The 21,484-nt window shown below is 35.9% G+C and overlaps 1 protein-coding gene across 2 annotated transcripts in view; it reads right to left on the reverse strand.

Moving 5' to 3' along the window:
* Nucleotides 1-9,270: 9,270 nt before the first annotated feature.
* LOC135082022 (uncharacterized) overlaps nt 9,271-21,484 on the reverse strand; it is a 69,156-nt gene continuing 56,942 nt past the window's right edge. For both annotated transcript variants that reach the window (XM_063976782.1, XM_063976775.1), the window contains one exon: nt 9,271-12,182. In XM_063976782.1, the coding sequence (XP_063832852.1) occupies nt 10,040-11,752 (1,713 nt within the window). In that variant the 5' untranslated portion in view covers nt 11,753-12,182 and the 3' untranslated portion in view covers nt 9,271-10,039. The remainder of the gene's footprint in view (nt 12,183-21,484) is intronic.

The raw sequence follows: 21,484 nt of genomic DNA on the forward strand, positions 1-21,484 counted from the left end.
GAATTCGGCTGTGGATTTAAATATAAAATTGCAAAATAGGAGCTTAATTAAACTTTTATTATCTACCTGACTACAGTTTGAGAGGTTTTAGTTTTAACCCACCCATTGACTTACTTTTGCTGTAAAAAGCATCGCAAAAACTGCAATCGGTATTCGTTTTACTCCATTATTTGCAGCAAGCGTTAAGCAGTTTTTTTTTTCGAATTAATTTAATTACTGGTCCAAACACCGACGTCAGTCGTGTTAACGTGATCTCCGAAGTATAATTTCCTTTTGGCCATTCTAGTCAGTTCAAGCTTTTTGGTCATTTTGTAACTGGAAATCGAACCTGGTAACTCGGACTACAGATCTACACTTTAATTTAAGTGTAAGTGGTTTTATAAACTTTTTGATGTTTAATAAGGCGCTATTTATATCTTAAGGCTGTTCTCTGAAATCACTCGTGATGTAGTGTAATTTTTATACGATTTTGAGAAACTAGTCTAAGAACTGATCTTCGAGAAATATGCTACTTATATTAATTCGATTGAAGCAAAAAGCAACTCTGAAATTTCTTGAAGTAGGAAACTTTCCTTTGGAAGATTTTACGACTGTAATATTATCATCTACTCAATCGATATGGAAGAAAGTATAAAGTCCATCGTTAGATCGAATACACTAGATTATACATGTAAGAACCGACGTAAGTAATTAATTAATTTTAGCACCAAATTGATATACTTAGTCAGATAACTAGTTTTCCACAATTTTATCGAAGAGGAGTCATAAAACGTCTGCCAACCTAAGGCATGAATCATTCTGACCTCCGTCATTTGTGGCTGTGGTTTGTAGCCTTTGGAGGTAAATAGACTCCAATCTTTGTTTTTATTACTAAGATTCCTTAAAATAAATACTTAATGTTAGTGAAAAATCATTATAGCACTGACTTACTTTGCTCGAAAAGCTTAAAAGTTTGTGGTACAAACATATGATCAATATTTTTTGTCCTCAAAAAGATTTATACAAAGGTTAATATATATATTTATCTATAAGCTAAGCATTAGAGAACTCGATGAAATTATTTTTATTGCATTATGAAAACTGAAATTAGCATTTTTTTAATATTGTAGAAGTGTGTAAAAAGAAAAATAAGGGAGAGTCCGCTAATTTTGACCAGTTTTTTTAAATCCCATTTTACACATAGTTTTGTTTTGTTTTTACTAATATCCATGGTATATAATAAAAGAGAAATTATTCAACTTACTATTTCATAGGTATCAATCAACATGATTGTTGTATATTTAGCACAAATCAACAAAATACGAGTTCAGAGCTTCGTAGCCAACCGGTTCGATAATTTGTACCACAGGGTTACTAAATTGGATTTCAATAAATTTCAAGGGTATAAAAAAACTATGGCATAATATTATGCGATACATTCTTAACAAATAAGGTAACGAAAAGGCACAGTAGTTAATAACATAGACAATCGATATTGTTTTACACTTATCACGATTTTGAGTACGAGTTTCGTAATTCCAATTATCTCAACGCACACTGTACCTAATCTACTTTGCCAGTCTTTTGCTTTCATTTATTATTAAGTCAAACATAATTATGCTATTATAACTTCATAATAATGATTAACTAAAAATTTATCAAAATCCTTTGAGAAAATTGCATACAACTTGATGTGGTACAATTTAACCGACTAGGTGATAGTACTTTAAAAAAATCGATTAAAAATATAGCTTATAAATACCGAAAAAATTGTCAAATAATTGTTATCCGCACTAATTTAAGCTTCTAAATAATAAATGAGAAACACTGTGCGATTAAATTTAACAAAATTACAAACTAAACATGCATTGTCAAAAGTTACATGTAAACAATGAAAAAAAACTTTTCTAAATAAAACACACGTGTTCATTGTCACGGCAAAATCTAAATGGCTGATATTCAATGAATTTAGTTGTGTATCGCTGAGTGTTGCAATTACAGACATTCAATAAATAATTTACGAAGTATGAGGGTGGTACAATTTACCCGGCGGTACAATATACCGAACTCTCCCCTACTTTGTGAAAGCTCTACATTCAAAAGTTGCATTCTTGAGCTCCGTGTGTAAATACTCCGCTGATTGAAGTGCCTCGCTGAGCTCACATAACCCACTCGTTCTAATAGGTATTTCAAAAAATCTTGTCAAACTACATTAACTTTTTGAACTTCTAGCGTCGTAAGAATCCAACTTCAGCTTTCACAATTATCTCAGAATGCCCATAATATCTTCTTAAGGATCCGCTTGGAATTATAAGCAATAAAGCTCACTCAATGCCTCGATTGTAAACTCGACATGAGCAAGTATCCTCGTTGTTCAATTGAAAATGCAGAATGCCTAGTTTTCACTCATAATTTACGATTTCCTGCAGCGCTAATGGCGTATGGTTGCGTGGCGTCTTTATTTTCGCTATTGCTATCATTTATCATCAGCTTTGTAGATACAGATTTGCATGAATAGAACCCAGTGTTCCCGATGCCCAACTTTTGTGGCGCAGTGTCGTTAGCGGATCAACATGAAACAAGGATCCACTAGCCATTTTCTACTCGTGACTCGGCCAAAATAATTAGAAAACATTTTCGACTTTCGCGGCTAAAACGGTCTTGAAATATGTGAGTATTAATGAATTACCCGCTAATGAGTGTGCCTATTTACGGTGAAACCGTTTAGAACGGTCAGACCGCATGTACCACGACTTATCAATCAAAACGAAATTGATGCTGCCCATTAACGTACAAGCACTTATCGCTAACGTTTATTAAATAAAATATATTTCATCGTCCACGTTGTTGATGTGAACTTTTATTAAAGTGATAACTGGAAAATCGTCTCTAACTTATGATGATTGACGGCTCATCACGCGGAGAAAGTTCGAGGGCTCCACAATATTCACATGTCTGTTTACATTAACAACATTACAAGCACCGGTGGGTTTTCTTCGTAGATCATGCGTGGGCATGTCTTGACTCTTGATTTATTTCTAGTTTATATTTTATTAGTCACTATTTATTAGCCGTACATGTTGATTTAGCTGATAAAAAGCACTTTCGATACATGAACGTTTTCCTCTCGTAAGTTTTGGATGTATGTATTTGGATACTAAACTGTTTAAGTTATATTACGAGCACTCTAGATTAGCATGTAAAATTTTAATTTTGTTATTCTGATAAAATAAATAAATTTGTATAAAAATCAAATACTTACAATAAACTTTGGTATTCTTGGCATCTTGCCAAAAGCGTGTCCCTATATTAATTTAAGTATTTTTATGACCTGCGGAGAATATTAAGCGCGGTTCGTAACCGATCAGGAATTTCAAGTGTTTTACATTTCACATGGAGGCGTACGATAAGTACGAGACTCGGGTGGATAATACAGAATATAAACATGGGAAAGTCTTGTCAACGGGTTTATTAAGACCGATCTGGCCGGCGCAGGAGTCGTGCTGGAGACGTATGTATGGACAGGTAAACAAACAATGAGTGGAAAGCAGTTCCGAACGTAAATCCATCGGAAGTGGTCGGCGCGGTCGATACGATCGGCCGCGGTTCGAACACAATAGAACTAATTACCACCTATGGTCTGCAAGTGTAGGGCTGCCAAATTGCATACTTTTCAACGTTAAAAATTTCATAAGCCTTATGAAAATTTTAATAATAGACTTTTTTCTGGTCAGTGTATATTATTAAGACCTGATTGACTTTGACCTGTTCTATGCTTTGCCTTACTACCTAGGCTAATCATCAACAGCCCTTTACAGTCCACTGCTGGACTATGAGCCTCCTCCACTATAGTGGAGGGTTTTGCCATAATCTCCACGCTTGGCAGGCGGGTTGGAGATCGCAGTTTAAAAGATTGATGTTTTTCAGAGAGCGCTGCTGCCCATTCTCTGTTTGATGTGTAGTCCCTAAGTCGCCTCTTACGACACCCGCGGGAAGAGTAGGGGTTGGTGACAAATGTATTCTACTCTGCCGTCACCACACGGCACCTAGGCTAATAATGATAATAAAATATGATGCAAGAAGGTCAATAATTGGTTATTCATCAACACTGTTCGTTCAGACTTAAACAGTAAATTCTATCTACATTAGATATTTTTTCTGGTTATTTCGGTTATCGATTATTATGCATAGCATTTTTATTTCTTTACTTCTTCTATTTTATTTATTCCATTTCAACCTTAAATACTAGTAAAACTTAGCTAGACTTATCGATTAGATATTTTAACGATGACTTCCTGAACGGGTTATAAATTGCTAGTTAGCTCACAATTTATATTGTTATTGTTATTTATGCATTCATAATGATGAATGTACTAAGAGTAATATTTCATTCGAAAAAAAACGACTGCCTCAGGTTTCACCAGTGCTTGTTTATGACATCAGAACGGCAAAGCACTAGGTTTATACTGAACCGCAAATAAAAAGGGCCGGTTAGAAAATCTTTAATATCTTGAAAAGTATTTGACCTGGCTTTATGAAATAAAGACTAAACTAATTCTAGCTTTTTTTTTAGTATGTGAAAAATGCGTAGCGTTTTCCAGAATGTTTTGTTTCACAAAGCTAGGTCAGGCACTTTTGAAGATATCGATTTTCTAACTGACCCTTTTTATTTGGGGTCCCGTGTATTTTTCAGTTTCTTTAGGTAGAGTCGAAGATTTTTGTGTACTTACTCGTACTTCACTCTACAAATGAAATATTCGTACTTATGAATTGTTGACAGCCATAACCGCGGTGGTTCCCGCCGGAAAACAGAACAATGCCTTGTGGCGACCCTGTTGCTTCTCTTTATGCCTTTATAAAGTTTTTGTTGGCGTATCTTATAATCGTAAACAATAGGAATGGAAGACTTTGAACATGGCATGTAGATAAAAATTCGGCCATTATCCAAAGGTGTTCTATTAATTAGTCCAAATAGAAACATCATAATATATTTATGAAACGTTCTACCTGGTCATCGTTAAAGTGAATAAGTTTTAAATAACATTATTCGAATACAGTATTTTTATTATTCTAATTAAACTATCCAAGATCCTAAAAATTTTTAGACCATGTCGTAACTTTAGAGTTGTTTCCTTGTAAAATATAACTATACCTAGACAAGATGATAATATCATCAATCCACAGATACATTATGCACTTTATTTTATTTTAAGAGATGACCTTATTTATTTATAAGTAATATAAACATACCTATGTCTTATATGTTCAACAAACCTTATGTTTAAATTCTATAAGTTTCCATAAGTCTCTATCTCCAAGTGCACTTGGTTGCTAGAGTTTCAATTGAAAAGCCCGGAAAACTGGTTATCCGACTTTTTCCCTTGTTACTTGCGATTTGTGCCTCGTCTCGGAGATTTGTAGTTCCTTCGCGGCACTGTTTTTAAATTAATGTAGGTACGAGTACAACCCGACGCCGGAAGAATATGTTAGTTACATGGCTTTGTTACACTTTTTGCATGATATATTTTGCAATAATTTCCGTTTTATGAGTGTTCTATATTTAAAAGCTCTACAAATTATAAACATAGGAATATTGCAAAATTTACGATGTATTTCGAAGACATTCGAAGGTTTTTATGGAAATAAAACAGTGTCTATTATAAAAACATTTTATTAGCAAACTAGCGTAGGAAAGTAAAAATATAAGAAAATCAATACAAAACTGTAAATCTGTAAAAAATATGGTAGCTATAATTATCCATTACATTAAACAGACCTTACGGCGAGATACTGACGGACGTGACCAGATCTGATCTGACGAATACTCAGTCCCCGAGGCTCGGGTGACGCTTTTGCGCTGCGACGCCGCTTATCAATATTACGGAATGCATACGATATTAGGTACTTGTCATTATCATTAACCTTAAAGTTACGGGCGTAATCACGCAAAAGACTCACACAAACTCACGATTTTGGAAGACTTCAGTGATTGGGCCAGTGCCACGATGCCTTCTGCTGTCGGCACACGCGACACCGCTAATAGATTACAGATAAGCAAAAATCACAGCTCCGGTTAATCAAAATACAATTATGTTTTTGTTTTTCTTTTTCATCTTAACCATAATTCTACAAATAAATAATGAAATAATATTGTACAGGACGGTTTCATTTTAAGGATGAGGTGGACGGTCTTTCCTGTGGCTACTTTTCCATTTGCCAAAGTCGCCCGCGCAGGGCCCTGCGGCACTCGCGAGGCGCGCGGCCCGCGGGGCATCTCTTCAATAAATAAATATTTACACGCTGTCCGGTTCGTTACTACCGAACACTACACTCATTACAAGCATGTCCACATCGTCCTTAAAGCTACGGATAACTAAATAAAATTAAATTAATCATGCACATATTATTCATATAATTCTTATAGACGATACATAATTCTTAATAAAATCTAATTATCAACTCAGGAACAAATGCAATAAAAATCGATCAATATCAATAAAACCTTTTCGAAAATGTTCTCAATAACCAACATAATTTAATATATTACATGAATATATTAACAACCATTATTATGCTCGCGCACAACATGTAAGGTAGTCATAGTTCTCTTAAAATAAATTGGTAAATCTCTCAAAAGTTCAATATTAATATTACCTTATAAAATCTATAAATTCGCTACTTTTCAAAATACCATCTAATGAGATACGAGTGGTAGAGTATAATTTTACTTCACAAATTAGTTTCCATCTTAAACATTCGATATATTTACAAATAATGAGTATTGTAGGTATAAGTAGTGTGTAATGCGTTAGCAACGTATTTTACACACATTGAATCACGGTACATGTAGTTTGTGAATGTAAGTAGTTACACCTTGTGCAGGAAATAACATATTCAAGCATATTATGCACGGAATTATAAATTATTCTGTATGTACTAATTGGGATAGAGCGTAGTTTCTCTTCTTTGATATGTTGGTCAATATATCAATGCTTTTAGATTCGCGGTGTGGGAAAGAAAGATAAGATGTGGCGGGCTCCGGGTGTAGAGTGTACCCGGGTAACCCTTGACTCCGCGTGTGCCGACTCTAAGTGGAACTGACGTGTTGCTCGTGCGGCTCATAAACCTTTCTCACTTATTTAAATCAAAGAACAGCACTGTAATTGGCAGTGATTGAAAAGCTGTAAATAAGTAGTGAGAGTAACATTGCGGCTTAAGATTTTATCTCTATTTACAAGCACACAAAAAGAAACTACGTCTATGAGTATTTATAATGAAATAATGCAATGTTTTAATATGTTAAAATTAAATTTGTTTCTACTTACACAAGGTGTTTAGTAATCGTGTAATTGTACTATTACAATATTTTGTTCATACACAGTTTGTATTTCAGTCGGGTAGGAGCATTAAAGGCAGTGTTGGTTAAAATATTAATTAATACTAAGTAATCAACTCGTTGTTAAAAGTTCTCATTGGCAAGATGAACATGAAATGACATACGAGTATCCTTTTTGATAGGCACCTTTTTACGAGTACATACATTAAATAGAATGATATTTTATAATAACAAGATTAAACAAGTTTTGTGTTTTTCTGTGTAACCGCTAAACGTAACTATGTTAGACTTCATTTTAACCATAGCTTAAAATTTTTTCGAGAAAGGTGTTAAATTAGAGAGACAGTATCATAAACTACAGATTTTTAAATATTTAAAACAAAGATTGGCTCAGATAGAATTATGTTGAAATAAGAAGAGATAGAAGAAAAACTTTTGTGTCTAGATTGGTCTTTAAATTGCATAAAACGTAACAGTATTAAGATAATTAAAATTTTACAATACGGATACATGACTATGCACTTTTCCGATTGTAGCAAAATTTAATCATTTTTAAGTAGAGTCAACTAAAAAGAACAATAGAGAAAAACTTTACTCAGAATTTTGATTAACATGCTAATTCTATGGAGGACAAACACTATAATGTACCCATTGTAATAAATGAATTTACAATTTCCACTATTGAACTGTAATATTACATAATTTAATACTTAGTAGCATTGAGCTAGACAATGGGTTAGCGAATTGACCTTAAAACTTAATAGAAATAGTTTCAATAGTGAAAAATATGCAGGCAGCAGGTCATAGCACGCATAGTGACATTGTCCGGGCGTACCCAGTTGATCGGCTGGTGACGTGTGACGGTCGAAATATCGAACTGTCTGACCTTAATGCTATTTCAATTTCATTTGATGATTGAACTAATTATATTTAATGTATTTATAAATTGGGACAGCTGAAGCTTTGAAAGATAATTTAACTAGCTTTGTAGTTCTGTCGGTTTACTGAAATCAGTGTTATGCTTGTTTACTAAGTTTAAACAGAAAAAAGTAAAGAGTAGGTAGCCAATTTCTGTTTCTGCCTGTGTGTGATTCATTGGGAATTTTAGTGGGATCAAATAATATTGTGTAGTAGCATCAAAAATGGCGGTGTTGATCAGATCGCGCAGCCGCGGTTTCACGCCCGCGCAGAAGCCGCTGCGTCATCGCCGCGGTTCGACACTCATTATAAAGACTAGGTTTCCTGCTATGGAGGTCGGACCAAATCAAATTCATTTTACTTTTTACCTACAAACTGCTGCGTAATCTATTAATGAACAGACATTTTTTAACTTTGTAAGCTTGCGGTTGGTTCCAAATTACCCAGATTAGGAAATATGAATAAGAGATAGTAATCTTTAAAAATGTTCAAAACAGTGAAAGCTCATTGTTTAAAAATCATTAAGTTTATCAGCGCAATCAATTTCTAAAAGCAATAGTGAAATAGATCATGGGATGGTGTCTACGACGCAAGGCAATTACTTTTCACTGATAGTAGAAGCACTTTCATGCTTATGTTCAGGCTGCACCGGGCGCTGTGTAAACAATGTGAGCCGAGACCATGTACTCTATATAAGTGCTGGACCCGAACAAAGAAAGGCCAATTTGTTAGACGAGAAAGGGAGCACAATTTTAAAGACCATGATTGAACTACCACTTGTATTTCTAATTTATAGCAATCTGGGAGCAATCAGGCTATCTTGGTACCTATGAGGCGAAAGATGTAATATTGGCAATGAGAAACCGCTCACCGGGTTTTCCGATATGGATGGTCGAATAATCGTCCTCGACTTCAAATGGGCTATTTCGAAGAGGCGAATTAAAATAATAACACGGTGTTATTCATATCTTAAAATAGATATTATGGAGAAATACTCTCCTCTTAAACGGATATTATGTAAGATCGGCGATCAGTAGGTACCGCGCCGTCTAAAATGATAGTGCCATTCATGTGCTGAGTATGAGGAAAAAATAACACCGTGAACAGATCTGCGAACACCGCTCCGCCTTATAGATATTTAAGCGGTGAAAGATGGTAGGTAGTGAATACTCGTTCTTTTACTCTGTTTTTTTTTATTTTTTAGAAAGTTTAGTCGTTTGCACAGCGGGAGAAATTACGGCGGCGGCGAGCAGTAATCCCAGCACTGCTCATTATTGTCGGAGGCGGTTATCTGATGGCTGTTTCATTTAGTTATCGATCGATAGGATTACACAGAACGGACAAAATCGAAAATATGGGATCGTCTGGCTCTGCGTAAGTGGTACGCGAGCGAACAGACATGAATTCAGGACATTTCAGGAACCAAATTACTCGTACACCTACACGAAATGCATGAAAATACGTATGACTTTATTGTAAACTAACATTATTATGACTAATAAATATGATATATCATAATCTCGTAATTAAACACTTAATAGTACCTGTTCTTAGCTAAAGCTAAAAAGTATTCGGTAACGGGCGGAATTACATACGAATTAACAATTAAGATAACGGCCAAGAACCTTCAAATCTCTCCTTCGCGACTGCCTTATTGTTCTAAACTACTAAATTAATTAGCACCTTACCAAATTCATCTGTGATACTTCAGCCTTTAGGTATACGTTTAAAGAGTACATTTTGTTTATCACCGAGACAAAGTTCAATTGACTATCAATGTGAAGCGGGGAGGACGAGGCGGCGCGGTTACCTCTTGTTGGGCTTGACCGCGCCGTTGGCGGCGGCGGTCTTCTGCGCGATGTGCGTCTGGTAGTGCTTGGCGAGGTGCGCCTTCTGCCGGAAGCTCTTCCCGCACAGCGAGCACGAGAACGGCTTCTCCCCCGTGTGTGTCCGCACGTGCACGTTCACCGAGTACTTATCCTTAAATCCCTTCGAACAAATTGAGCAGTAATGGAGAGATCTTTCTTTTCTTACGCCGTTCGACGTTGACGTCGCCGCCTGGATTGCGGTGCCCGACTGCGCCTGGGCGGCAGGCGGTGAGTTTTTATTCTGTAGCCTTTTGTGTTTTTTGCTAAGAGTTTTTGTGCTGGTCACAGTCGGCGAGGCTGTTACTATTTGTAAATGCTGGGGTAACTGGACATCACTGGCAGGGATCATTGTCACTAGCTCACCGTTTACGTGATGTATGTTGTAGACGCTTCTGGTAGGATCCAGCGTTTCCACCGTGCAAAACGTTTGCATAGACTCTCCCAGCTCCGTCGCTATTCGTTTTAACTTTTCGTAGTCCTCAGGGTAATTGGCATCTAGGTTCGATAGCAGAATGTCATCAACGCTTTGAGTTGATGACGGGTTCTCACCATTTGTTATAACAGTTGTATTAGGATCTTCTAACAAAATTGATATGTTTACATTACCATTGGGTGGCCCTATCGCCATTAAGAGTTCCTGATCTGTTTCCTTATTATCTTGATACATAGACGGTACATCTGCTTTGTTGTTGTTGTTAATGATAACTCTCTTGAGTTCCGTACTTCCATCTAATTTAATTGTATTTTTTTGTATAGTGCTATATCTAATGAATGCTTTTCCTTGTAACGCACTCCTTAATAATGATTCATTTGTTTCGTTTTGATCTGTTAATTTCCAATCATTATTGTTATTATTGAATTCAACTTGGCTTTCTAAAATGGTTGGTGTTCCAACGATAGGACTGTGAGGGTCATCAGTCTTATCATTACTCGCAAACTCAGTTTCATCGTAGTTGTAAGGTTCAACCTTTACTAAATTACTCGTATTCATATCGTTACTTTGATTTTCTGAATCAGCGTCTTCATAGTTGAAGCCATCTACTTTTGGTAAATCTTGGTTGAAATCGTTGGGGAACCCATTCATATTCAGTATCGATTCCAAGTCTAAAGATGGCGGTTGTTCAATGTCCGTTGGACTCGACATTGATACTTCTTCGTCTTTTCCCCAGTACCGATTTGTACTCGTTTCATTTATATCTTGGTTGAGTACGGTTAATGTGTATATTTGCCCATCAGTATTACTGATTAGTTTATTTGAAATAGCTGTATCAGAGATAGGATGTGAGCCATTGATTTCACTTTCTGGTGGGTTCCAGTAATACTTGTTAAGATCTTCTAACATGGCTGTATCTATTCGATCGCGGTCGCGATCCACGTTCCAGATAGAGTCAAAACTTTGTAAGGTGGTGGAAGTGGTCGCCGTGGCCATGCCTGCGGTGGCGGTCGCTTGCGGACCCGCGATACTCAAGAGGTTGTTGTTGTTCTGTTCCTTGGGCTCTTCCGAGAGCAACGGATTCGATCTGGAGTCTGGAGATTCCATGAACACATTCACAGATCGCATTTGTTGTTTATATTGGGCATCAGTAACTTCATGCGACGTCACGAAATCAAAGAAATCCGACTTTGACAGTTCTGGGGCAGTGGCCGTCATGTCTGCCGTTTCAATTATTCAACCGAGGACGTCTACTCGGTTCGGTCTTCTACATCAATCGGTTTTGCTACATAAAGCAAACTTTCACTGTTTGCGTTCGCTTTGTCTTTGTACTACAGTAAATACATCTAATTTTAAATAAGTGATTTATAACCCGGTATGACTTGTACTTTATTGGCAGTCGCTAGAGCGTCGGTAACTGAAGTGCAGGTGTGCGCGCGTGGGCTGGGGTGCTACTCGCGCGGGCCCGGCGTGCTGGGCTCGGCCGGCGGACCAATGGAATGTGCGAACTTGATCCGTCCGTTCCTTTTTCCCATTATTCACCCCAACCCTGGTCACTGTCGTCAAGAACTCAGTTTATGAAGCTCTCAGCGGCGGAGGCGTGGTACTTGAATATGCTTTCCATGATGTCGTCGTTGTGGGAGTCGATCTGAAATTAAAAGAAAAGGAACTTTAAATATTTTTATCGGGACAATTACGGGAATGGCTTGTTCATTTAAGTGTAGACGGCGAACATGAAACGAGATAAAATCGTATCATGTTTTAAAGTGTATCGTCTTAAAATTGGAATATAGCTGTTACTGAATGTTTAATTAACAAGCTCGCGTTGTTGTTCGTGTCTTTAGATCCTGTACGAAACCAGGGCGAACGAGTCACGCGTCGTGCCTATCAGGCATCACGTAGCCTGCGCCCGCGCCGCACACCGCGCCGCCCGCGCTCGCGACCGCGTAACTGATGCAAGTCTGGCCAAAACTTTAAGCATCACTAAGAATAAATGTGAAGATTAGTGACACAACAATTCTATTTTTTTTTCTAATTCTTGGACATATTAACACCACGCTTCTAGTCCCACCAAACTAAGCTTGTACTATGGGTACTAGACAACGGATATACTTCTTTACTAGTACTACTTTTTTTTTGTAAATACATACATAATATACATACGAGTAGTAACACCCAGACACGTCACAGAAATTAAAATTCATCATTTCAATTTCTGCCCGGTCGGGAATCGAACCCGGGACCTCTCGGCATAGCAGTCCGTTCCGAACCACTACACCAAACGGCCGAATTCTAATTATGAATCAGATTAAGGGAAATATTCAGTCTGAAAAATAATTAGACTAAGATTTGCAGCATGAATTATGATATTTAAGTATCATGAAACAATATCTTTCTGCATCTGAAAAGTCCGTACGTAGTTTGAAGGCGTAAAATGAGAAAGGTCTGTCAAGAACCGACACGATGAATTGGAGCGAGCTCGCGGGACCGAAACATACAGTGTTGTGTTTCAGTGTTAGTTGATACAATGTTGATATTTGACCAAATATTATTTACTTGTAGCACACATTTACTACAAACTTACTACTTAAATGACATTATTTGAGACAGCTCAAATGATATCATGTTTAACTATTAAAATACTTAAATATATTTTTAGTTACGTAGAATAAACAAGACTGTGCAATGCCATCAAAACTCCTGCTGGAGGTTCATTCTTAAAATCTTTTAATTCATAAAAAAGAATACAGCGATGAGTGAATAAACTCCGACTTTTATTTTAGTAAAATGACTTCATTCATCTGACGAGGAACAAAAAACTTTCTCCTCAAATTGAATCTTCATTACCGGTACACAATAGCTATTATTTGTTGGGCCCATTACTATGTTTTATAAGAACGATGGACCCTGCTGTCAAATTATGATTTACAGCAATAAAAATATTGGAACGAATGTTTAATTCACATTACAGCGTACAGTATAATCTTGGAAGTTTATTAGGCACCATTCACAATTAATATTATTTCGAGGTCCGAGAGCGTTGTTTACTAGTGTACATTTCATGTGAGTTGCTTCACAACTGCAAATCCTGACACACTATAATTATAAGATTTATGGCTAGGTCATAATCTTGAAATGGGAGTTTGAAAATATGGCAATTTGGGTAAAAATATTATAATAAAGATGTTTAGAGTGAAAGACAATGGAAGCATCAAAAGATCAAGAAAAGGTAGCATCGAGAGCCCCAAAAACGAATAAAATCGAAATAAGTACCTCGTATCAAAATGGTCAAAGAATAAGATTCAAAATTGTAAACCCTAAACATAAAACCCATTTACTTAATAGTGAATCTTATAACTTTTTATACATATATGTGTGTAATTTGAACTTTTAAGCAACAACTCAGGCTTTTAATTTAGTTTGCACACCGTTCAGCTAACAATGTTGAGTCTAGCAAGTAAAGCTGAGCAGTGACGACCATAAATACGTTTAACTACTTATTGCGACTGACTTTAGGCTGACTAAAGCTCATAAAGTTCTAAACTTAATCAGTAATATACGTCGCTGCATTACAAAGATAATTTAAGTGTACTAAATTTGTCTTCTCTGAGAAAAATTACAACGAAATGACTCAGATTGCAAAATTTATTAACAATACTCAGTAATATTTCGTAAAATAGTTCAATAACATGAAATATGGATGATTTTAAATCATGTCTAGTCTTTTATACCTAGGTATTACGATTGTATTGCTAATTAGAATTGTCTTTTGGTTTAAATTTTATTGATTTAACTCAACGGTTTCGCATACAAAAATGTGATTTTAAGCGAATATAAATCGTATAGGCAATTCCGTGTTTCAAAGAAGCTTAATTAATAGGCCGGATATGTCTATATTTCAAGATTTCAGCTACTGAACATATATTTGTTTTATTTTATAGTTAATGATTACTATGATTATAAACAATAGTATTTATTTTGTAGTTCATTATTTGATAAAATACTGGAAAGTGTATAAGGTTATGTAACGTACTCAGTTATAAAAATAAATACGTAGTAACATTTCCTGCTCTTGAATTCTTCATCAAAAGAAAAAAAGTAGAATCAAAAGTCCTCTATAAAAATCGGTTTGATTAGGAATCATAATGGTAGGTGCACTTTCGTAACATACACAATTTAAGTGTCAAGTGTATTTGATTAGTTCTGTGTTACTCGATGTCTCTTTGTGGCTTTAATTTCATCGCAATTTTCCTTGAATACAGTGAGCGGCGCTTTAGGCTACACAGATGGACTTTAATAGGAATGTGGGCAGAAATCGGATGAGAAAGGCAGAAGCAGGCGAATCCTGAGTCTGTTATTCAGACGCCAAAGCTCTAGGCGATGCAAATGATATTACACTTTGTTGAGAACTTATTGCATGTCATTTAGTCGTAGTATTTAGGCACTGTTAACTCAAGTGTGTTGTTAGAACCTTCACCTTTTATCGTTTGTAAATAAAGTTATAACAAGACACTTAAGTTTACAAAGTAAAATCTCATGATTACCTAAATAAAAAGCAAGCATTATTTATGATATTAATAAAGGCGACCTTATACAAATATGAGTCAATACCTATTATATACTGCAGACCGATAAATTCAATAAATTATGTGTAGTAAAATTGTTTATACTTAAGAAATTAATGGACTGATCTTATAGCGGCTGTCGTTTTTAACTACGCAATACGTAACAGTCGCGGTTTTCAACGAATCGGGGTCCACGGCTGCTATAAAATTAACCGATAGCCGCTGATTAACGTAATGGGTTTATGTCCTGGTCGCGGCCGGTCGGATATTAAGACAATTCAGAAAACAATAACGGGCTACTAATGGCACAATAAAGGTACAAGTCCACCACAAAGCCTTGTATATAAATATGGAGTCGCATGATGCTGGTCCCTGAAAATGTACATTCTTAAAGAGCTGCTATTTTGTTCGAGAACAAGAAAAACTAAAGCTGACAAAATGATAAGACTAAGTGCATAAATATGTATGAAACCACTTGGACAAGTGCACATATTGGTATTTTTTATTTCTGAACAAGTTAATTAAAAGATTTGTGAGGTATACGATGCGTGTTGCGTACATCGGTGGAGTCTCACCTTAATAAATGAGTAATGGCTCAATTTACTTCATGTCGTTCTTTTAAAATTTATTAACTTCAATTTAAGCTTGAGAGGTGCTAAAATTAAGAAAAGCATAATTGATGAATTTGTAGATTTAATTTACAAAATAACAAATATCAACATTCATTTTACATGTGAGGAACTCGACCGAAGTGATATTAAAAGATGCAATTATGAAAATTCAATTTATTAATATAAAATCTGACGAATCTAAGTACGATTTCACACATTTTAAACTTTATATTCCTAATAAATAAGATGAAATCTATGATTTAATATTTCTAATAGAAGCAATTTATATTAAAACGCCAAACACTTTAGGATAAAGAGTGATTAAAAAGGAGAATGCATGCAGACCCACAGTACCTTTATACAATCTTTTACAGTAGGTATTCAGTTTCATAAAAAGTTGGTATTTTGTGGGTTTGTTATAAGTAGGTACCTTTGAAGCACCACACAAGGACACGAGCAGAAAAAAACTAATAAGCCAGCATTTATCGTTACATGTTCTTAGCAGATTCAAATAATGAGAAAATATTTGTAAATGTCAATTTTGATAAAGTACTCAAACTGTAATGACATTTGTGATACAAAGCGAGCGTTGTTAGAATGTTAATACAAAAAAATAACCTTTCACCTTTTAGTGGAATATAATTGGGCACCTCTGAAAGTCAACTTTATTACATTATAGTTATAGACCAACAATTCTCCGCCATTAACTTAAATGCTAGAAACCACGAATTACTGTTATGCAGTTGCAAATAACAAATCAGCAGCACAAAAGAGCAGCCCAACTCAAAAGTCGACTTATTATCATTATAAATAAAAAGCTTACACACTTTTTAAAACTTAAAAGTTACGACAAACGTGCTACTACATACTACGAGTATGTATGATATCTAGGTAAGTAGATAGATGTAACTTTCAGTTTAATAAAATTTGACTTACGACAATTTTATTACTGAAGATTGAAGTTGCAGCTTTGAACAACTCTACCTCTACTTTTGTTGTAAGAATTAAGTATTTAGCATGTAAAGTTGCCATGTACACCTTAATGTTGTGTAAGTTGTATGAACAATATCAGACCCCTGATGAGTTAACACGGTCATTATCATAATGAAGCAATCGTTATAGTGCAGCGTAAGTCGTCGGGATTTATAGAATTTCTACGGATAATTGTAAGAATTACAAATCACAATAATTCCTATCCGTTTAAGTCCATCTGACGTAATTGACAGGTTTACAGTCGGTATCTATCGACAGAAGATCATTCACATTTGCAATGATAAGTTGTGCGCATTACATAATACGCCTAATGATTAATCTAAACTTTGGATGATAAATATGTATGTATTTAATCATGTTAGTTTAGCGAAGACGCATTCATGTTTATAAGAATAAACATCAACGCGTTAGTAACGCTGTCATGTTGCGTACATTAATGAAGATATTACTGGTTTTACATAATCAATATGCATGGTTTTTATTGCATGCTGGGTTAAGTTCAAATTCCAACAAATTGTTGTTTAAATAATTAACTTGTGTGTATGCAGACGGAAACCCATTTCAAGCTGAAATCGCCGGCACCAAAATGTAATTATATTTTATTTGCAAATGCCAGTTTCAATCCGGCTATTCCGATTAAGGCTTGGTATTTCTGCTAAAGTAGGTATTTCGCGCTGTCAAAATCTGCGCGCGCAATACTTCGCCGAAGACAGCGCGCCAAAGAGCTCTCGCGGCTACACAGTATAGAAATACGCAGTTTAGAAATACGCAGTTGGTTAGGTTAGGTTGACTTCCTTCCGTTCAAGCGTCACACTCACAGCACTTTCTAATACAAATCATATCCAAGTGATACAAATTAAAACAACTTTCAAAATTTTTGGGAATATATTTTAGAATCGAATAAATATAGAATATAACTGCCAAAGTAAACACGGTTCAAAGAGGCGTGGCGTCACCCGACCTTCCGGAAGTTCCGCGCCGGCTAAAAGAATTTCAAGATTACGTCACCCGACCTATCGGTAGATCCTCGGGAACTTGAGCGATTGGAAAAACATTTTATGATCAGTTACTCGTAGTAGCGATTATTTAGAGCTTGGATAATAAATTATAGTTGTTGCAATTCACAAAGCTTTGCATGTGGTTAATTACATTAATCAGTACACGCATCAATTTTGTTCAGTCTTTTTGTTTATTAATAAATAAAAATATCATACTAAAATTGCATACATATTTGTGTGTATTGGTCTGGTTGTTTTCTTTCCATAATTTATGTATAACGTATGTACGGGGCTCTGTATCGAAAATCACTATGAGCAATAAGCATCACACACGGTTACCTGCAGTGCATTACCGCAGCAAAAAACTTGCCATCTTAAATGAACGGTATAATATCGAGGTTTCGTCAGTACAGTTGCGAACAAAGGTGTTTGTGTAGTGTAGTTGAGTTGAGAGGTCAGATTATTGAAATAATAAAATGAACATTTTATTTTTTAAATACATTTTAAAAATAATTTACATTACAGATAACAATGAGAGGATGACATTGCAAGGTGGTGCCAGTCCAGTCTTAAATCCATTGATATATGCTGCATCTGCCATGTTTTTGGCTAAAAGATTCTTCTATCTTGCAGTTTAGACTTTTATTACAGACCTCAGACAGTATTTTTGGAAAACTTTTACGCATGGTGGAGGAAGGGACGCTCTAGAGACTCAAGTCTAGAAGGAGTCACATGAACTCCAAGTTTTAAATCCGTTGACATCTGCTGCATCTGCCATCTTTTTGGCTAGAAGATTCTTCTATCTTGCAGCTTAGACCTTTAGCTACAGACCTTAGACAGTATTTTTGAAACATTCTTACGCATGGTGGAGGAAGGGACGCTCTAGAGACTCAAGTCTACAAGGAGTCATATGAACTCCAGTTTTAAATCCGTTGACATCTGCTGCATCTGCCATCTTTTTGGCTAGAAGATTCTTCTATCTTACAGCTTAGACCTTTAGCTACAGACCTTAGACAGTATTTTTTATTATTTATTTGTGTCAGTGTGCTCTTCTAAAGAGTGTAAGACGATTGTATGTAGGTACTATTAAAATGTAATTTTAACTCATTGGTTTTGTCTCATATTTGAGAAATGTACTATGTATCATGAGTAGAGTCTTCGTTTAAAAGGATGCGAACGATTTAAATTTCAATAGGTAGACGAAATTGATAATTTTTAATTGAGAATGTTACTAGGTATGCAAAATCACTTAAAACCTATGTTACAGTTAAGCTTTTACATTTACAAATACATTAGTTTTTATTTCATTCAAAAATACCCAGTAGTTATGATTTTATAGGCATTCAAAGTTCGCTTAAATATTGAGTCCCGCCGACGGTCACGTGACCCCGCGTGACGTACATTCACAGCGTCCGCTCACTAGAAAACTGATATAAACATACTTAAATAATTTTTTTTTCTAAATACAAACTTATTATACATATTAACACCCAGACCCATCACAGAAATTAAAATTGAACCAAACCCAAACTTGATGCGATTGTGTCGTTTTATTGCGAATTACCTTCCAGCTCCATCATTAGACCCCGATTACTATATAGAATTAAAATACTCATCAATACAAAACGAACGAACCCAAACTCGATGCATTTAAGTCGTTTTATTATAGAGTTCCTATGGCCACCTTCCAGCTCCATCATCAGATCAGCTCCATGTCATCATAATATTGCATGGTCATCCAAATCACATGTGTTTGCGAAATTTCAGCTTAATCGGTTGCCTGGAAGTGGGTCTTAATTCAGTTTGCAAGATTCCACCCATACAAATATGAGCCAGTCGTTGTAATATGACGTCACGCGCATAAAATGGCGGGCCGGCCGCCGCCCGCACTTTTAAAATTCAATATCTTGGAAACTAATTGACGTATCGAAATAATTCTTTCACGTGTATTTTTTATTTTTAACAGAGAATACAGAAAGCTAAAAAACAAAATTAGTGAACATTCTTCATTATCAAAAATTTAAGCTTTCTCCAGTTACACTGATATTATTATACTGTGACTCATCAAAGTCATCATTGTCAAAAATATTGACAAATCGCGAACTGTCACGGCCAAAAAACTGACACGCGTCCGTCCTCCGTAAGCGCCACCGCGCGACTGATTGAGATTGTCCAAGCCGTCATGGACGATTTTTTCCACATTTTTTAACATAGTAACTAAATAAGACGCAATATAAAAATTTCATCCGTTAAAAGCCCTCAAGTTATTTCTGAACTTTAGTTTAGTAAAAGATTTAGAATCTCAAATCGCTTATTTTAAAAATAAAACCATAAATAGAAAACGAATAGAGGTAACTTTGGGAATTTATTCTATCGAGTCAACTTCATCAAATCGTGTTTCCATCCGTTAATAGCCCTAGAAAATATCCTCAACTATGCCCAATAAAAATCTTAGCCTTTAATTTTACTGTTTAGTACCTCAAAAATGAAAAATGAAAACCTCATTTTCGCCATTTTCTCTGCTACCCGGCCTTAAGAGTGAGTATTTTTGCGCAAGTCTGCCATCTTCCTGTGTCGCCGGTAGTCGCGTCCGTTACAAGCTCGCTCTATTGGGATGTGAATTTGATAAGTTCGCCTCGCAGCCGAGCCGCATGTGGGTTAACGAGTGTTGCGCCATCCCGCGTGCGCTCGGCTGGCCCACACCGCTCTACAAAACACCGATAAATTATACAAATATTTGATTCATCGATCGACTCGCTGCGGACAAGACAATATTTAACAAGCTACAGACGTTAAATATGTATGCGAATGAGTTACGGATCAAATAGGAGAATGTGCATGATATGGTTTGCTTCAGTTTGCAGTTGGCTTTCAATAAAATAGAAAAAAAACTACTGTCTCAAGCATTCTAAAAGTGACATTAAGAAGTTTAAAGGCTATTTAAACCGAAAATCATGAAAACTACAGGATTTAAATTAAAGGATTTTTAATAATATTTGATTATTTGCTAAGAAAGAGAATTTCATGTTTTAAGGGGCTCATATTTACGTCAGAAGAAAAATAAGGTAACTCTTTTTGATTCTTGAAGTTTTGCAGTAAAATCCCTATACTACGTAATACTGACGTTTCGATTAACCCTAGCCGGGTTCCCGGCGGTGGACCCTATTAACCCGAGTGATGGCTGAATGCCGCGGGGGACGCCGTCGCTGCCAGATGAACACGTTAAAGAGCTGTTAACTTGCACACGCTGCTGTGATATGTACTTATGACACCCAGGTTATACAGGGTGGCCAGGGAGTTGACGTTCAAAGCTATAGATTCCTTACATCGCTGCTCGCCAGAGTGAGAAAAAAAATTAAAACCATAATTTCATAGTTAAGGATAAATCACAAAAAAATCTCCTAAATAAACTAAGCAAAATCGTAGAACATACATGGTGGTGATTTAGATACACCTTGATGTAAGGAATCTAAATTTTAGCTTTGAACGTCAACTCCCTGGCCACCCCGTAGATAGATGTGTGGCCGTCCGTGCATAGGTAAATAATAAAGAATCCAACAGGTTATTCATGTCATGTTCATTTTCATGTTCAACCATAATATCAAGGTTTATCTTTATAGTATAAACGTAACTATTTCGTACATTGTAAAACTGTACAGAGGACCGTTACCTAAGTACCGCGTCTACACGATAACGCGGCCAATATCGACAAAGCTGGCTTGTTATCTTTAATTAACACGGTATAAACCGACCTCGATATCGCAACCACAATGCGCGACTTTA

This window comes from Ostrinia nubilalis, chromosome 2, assembly GCF_963855985.1.
Source record: "Ostrinia nubilalis chromosome 2, ilOstNubi1.1, whole genome shotgun sequence".
In the NCBI taxonomy this organism is placed as follows: domain Eukaryota; kingdom Metazoa; phylum Arthropoda; class Insecta; order Lepidoptera; family Crambidae; genus Ostrinia; species Ostrinia nubilalis.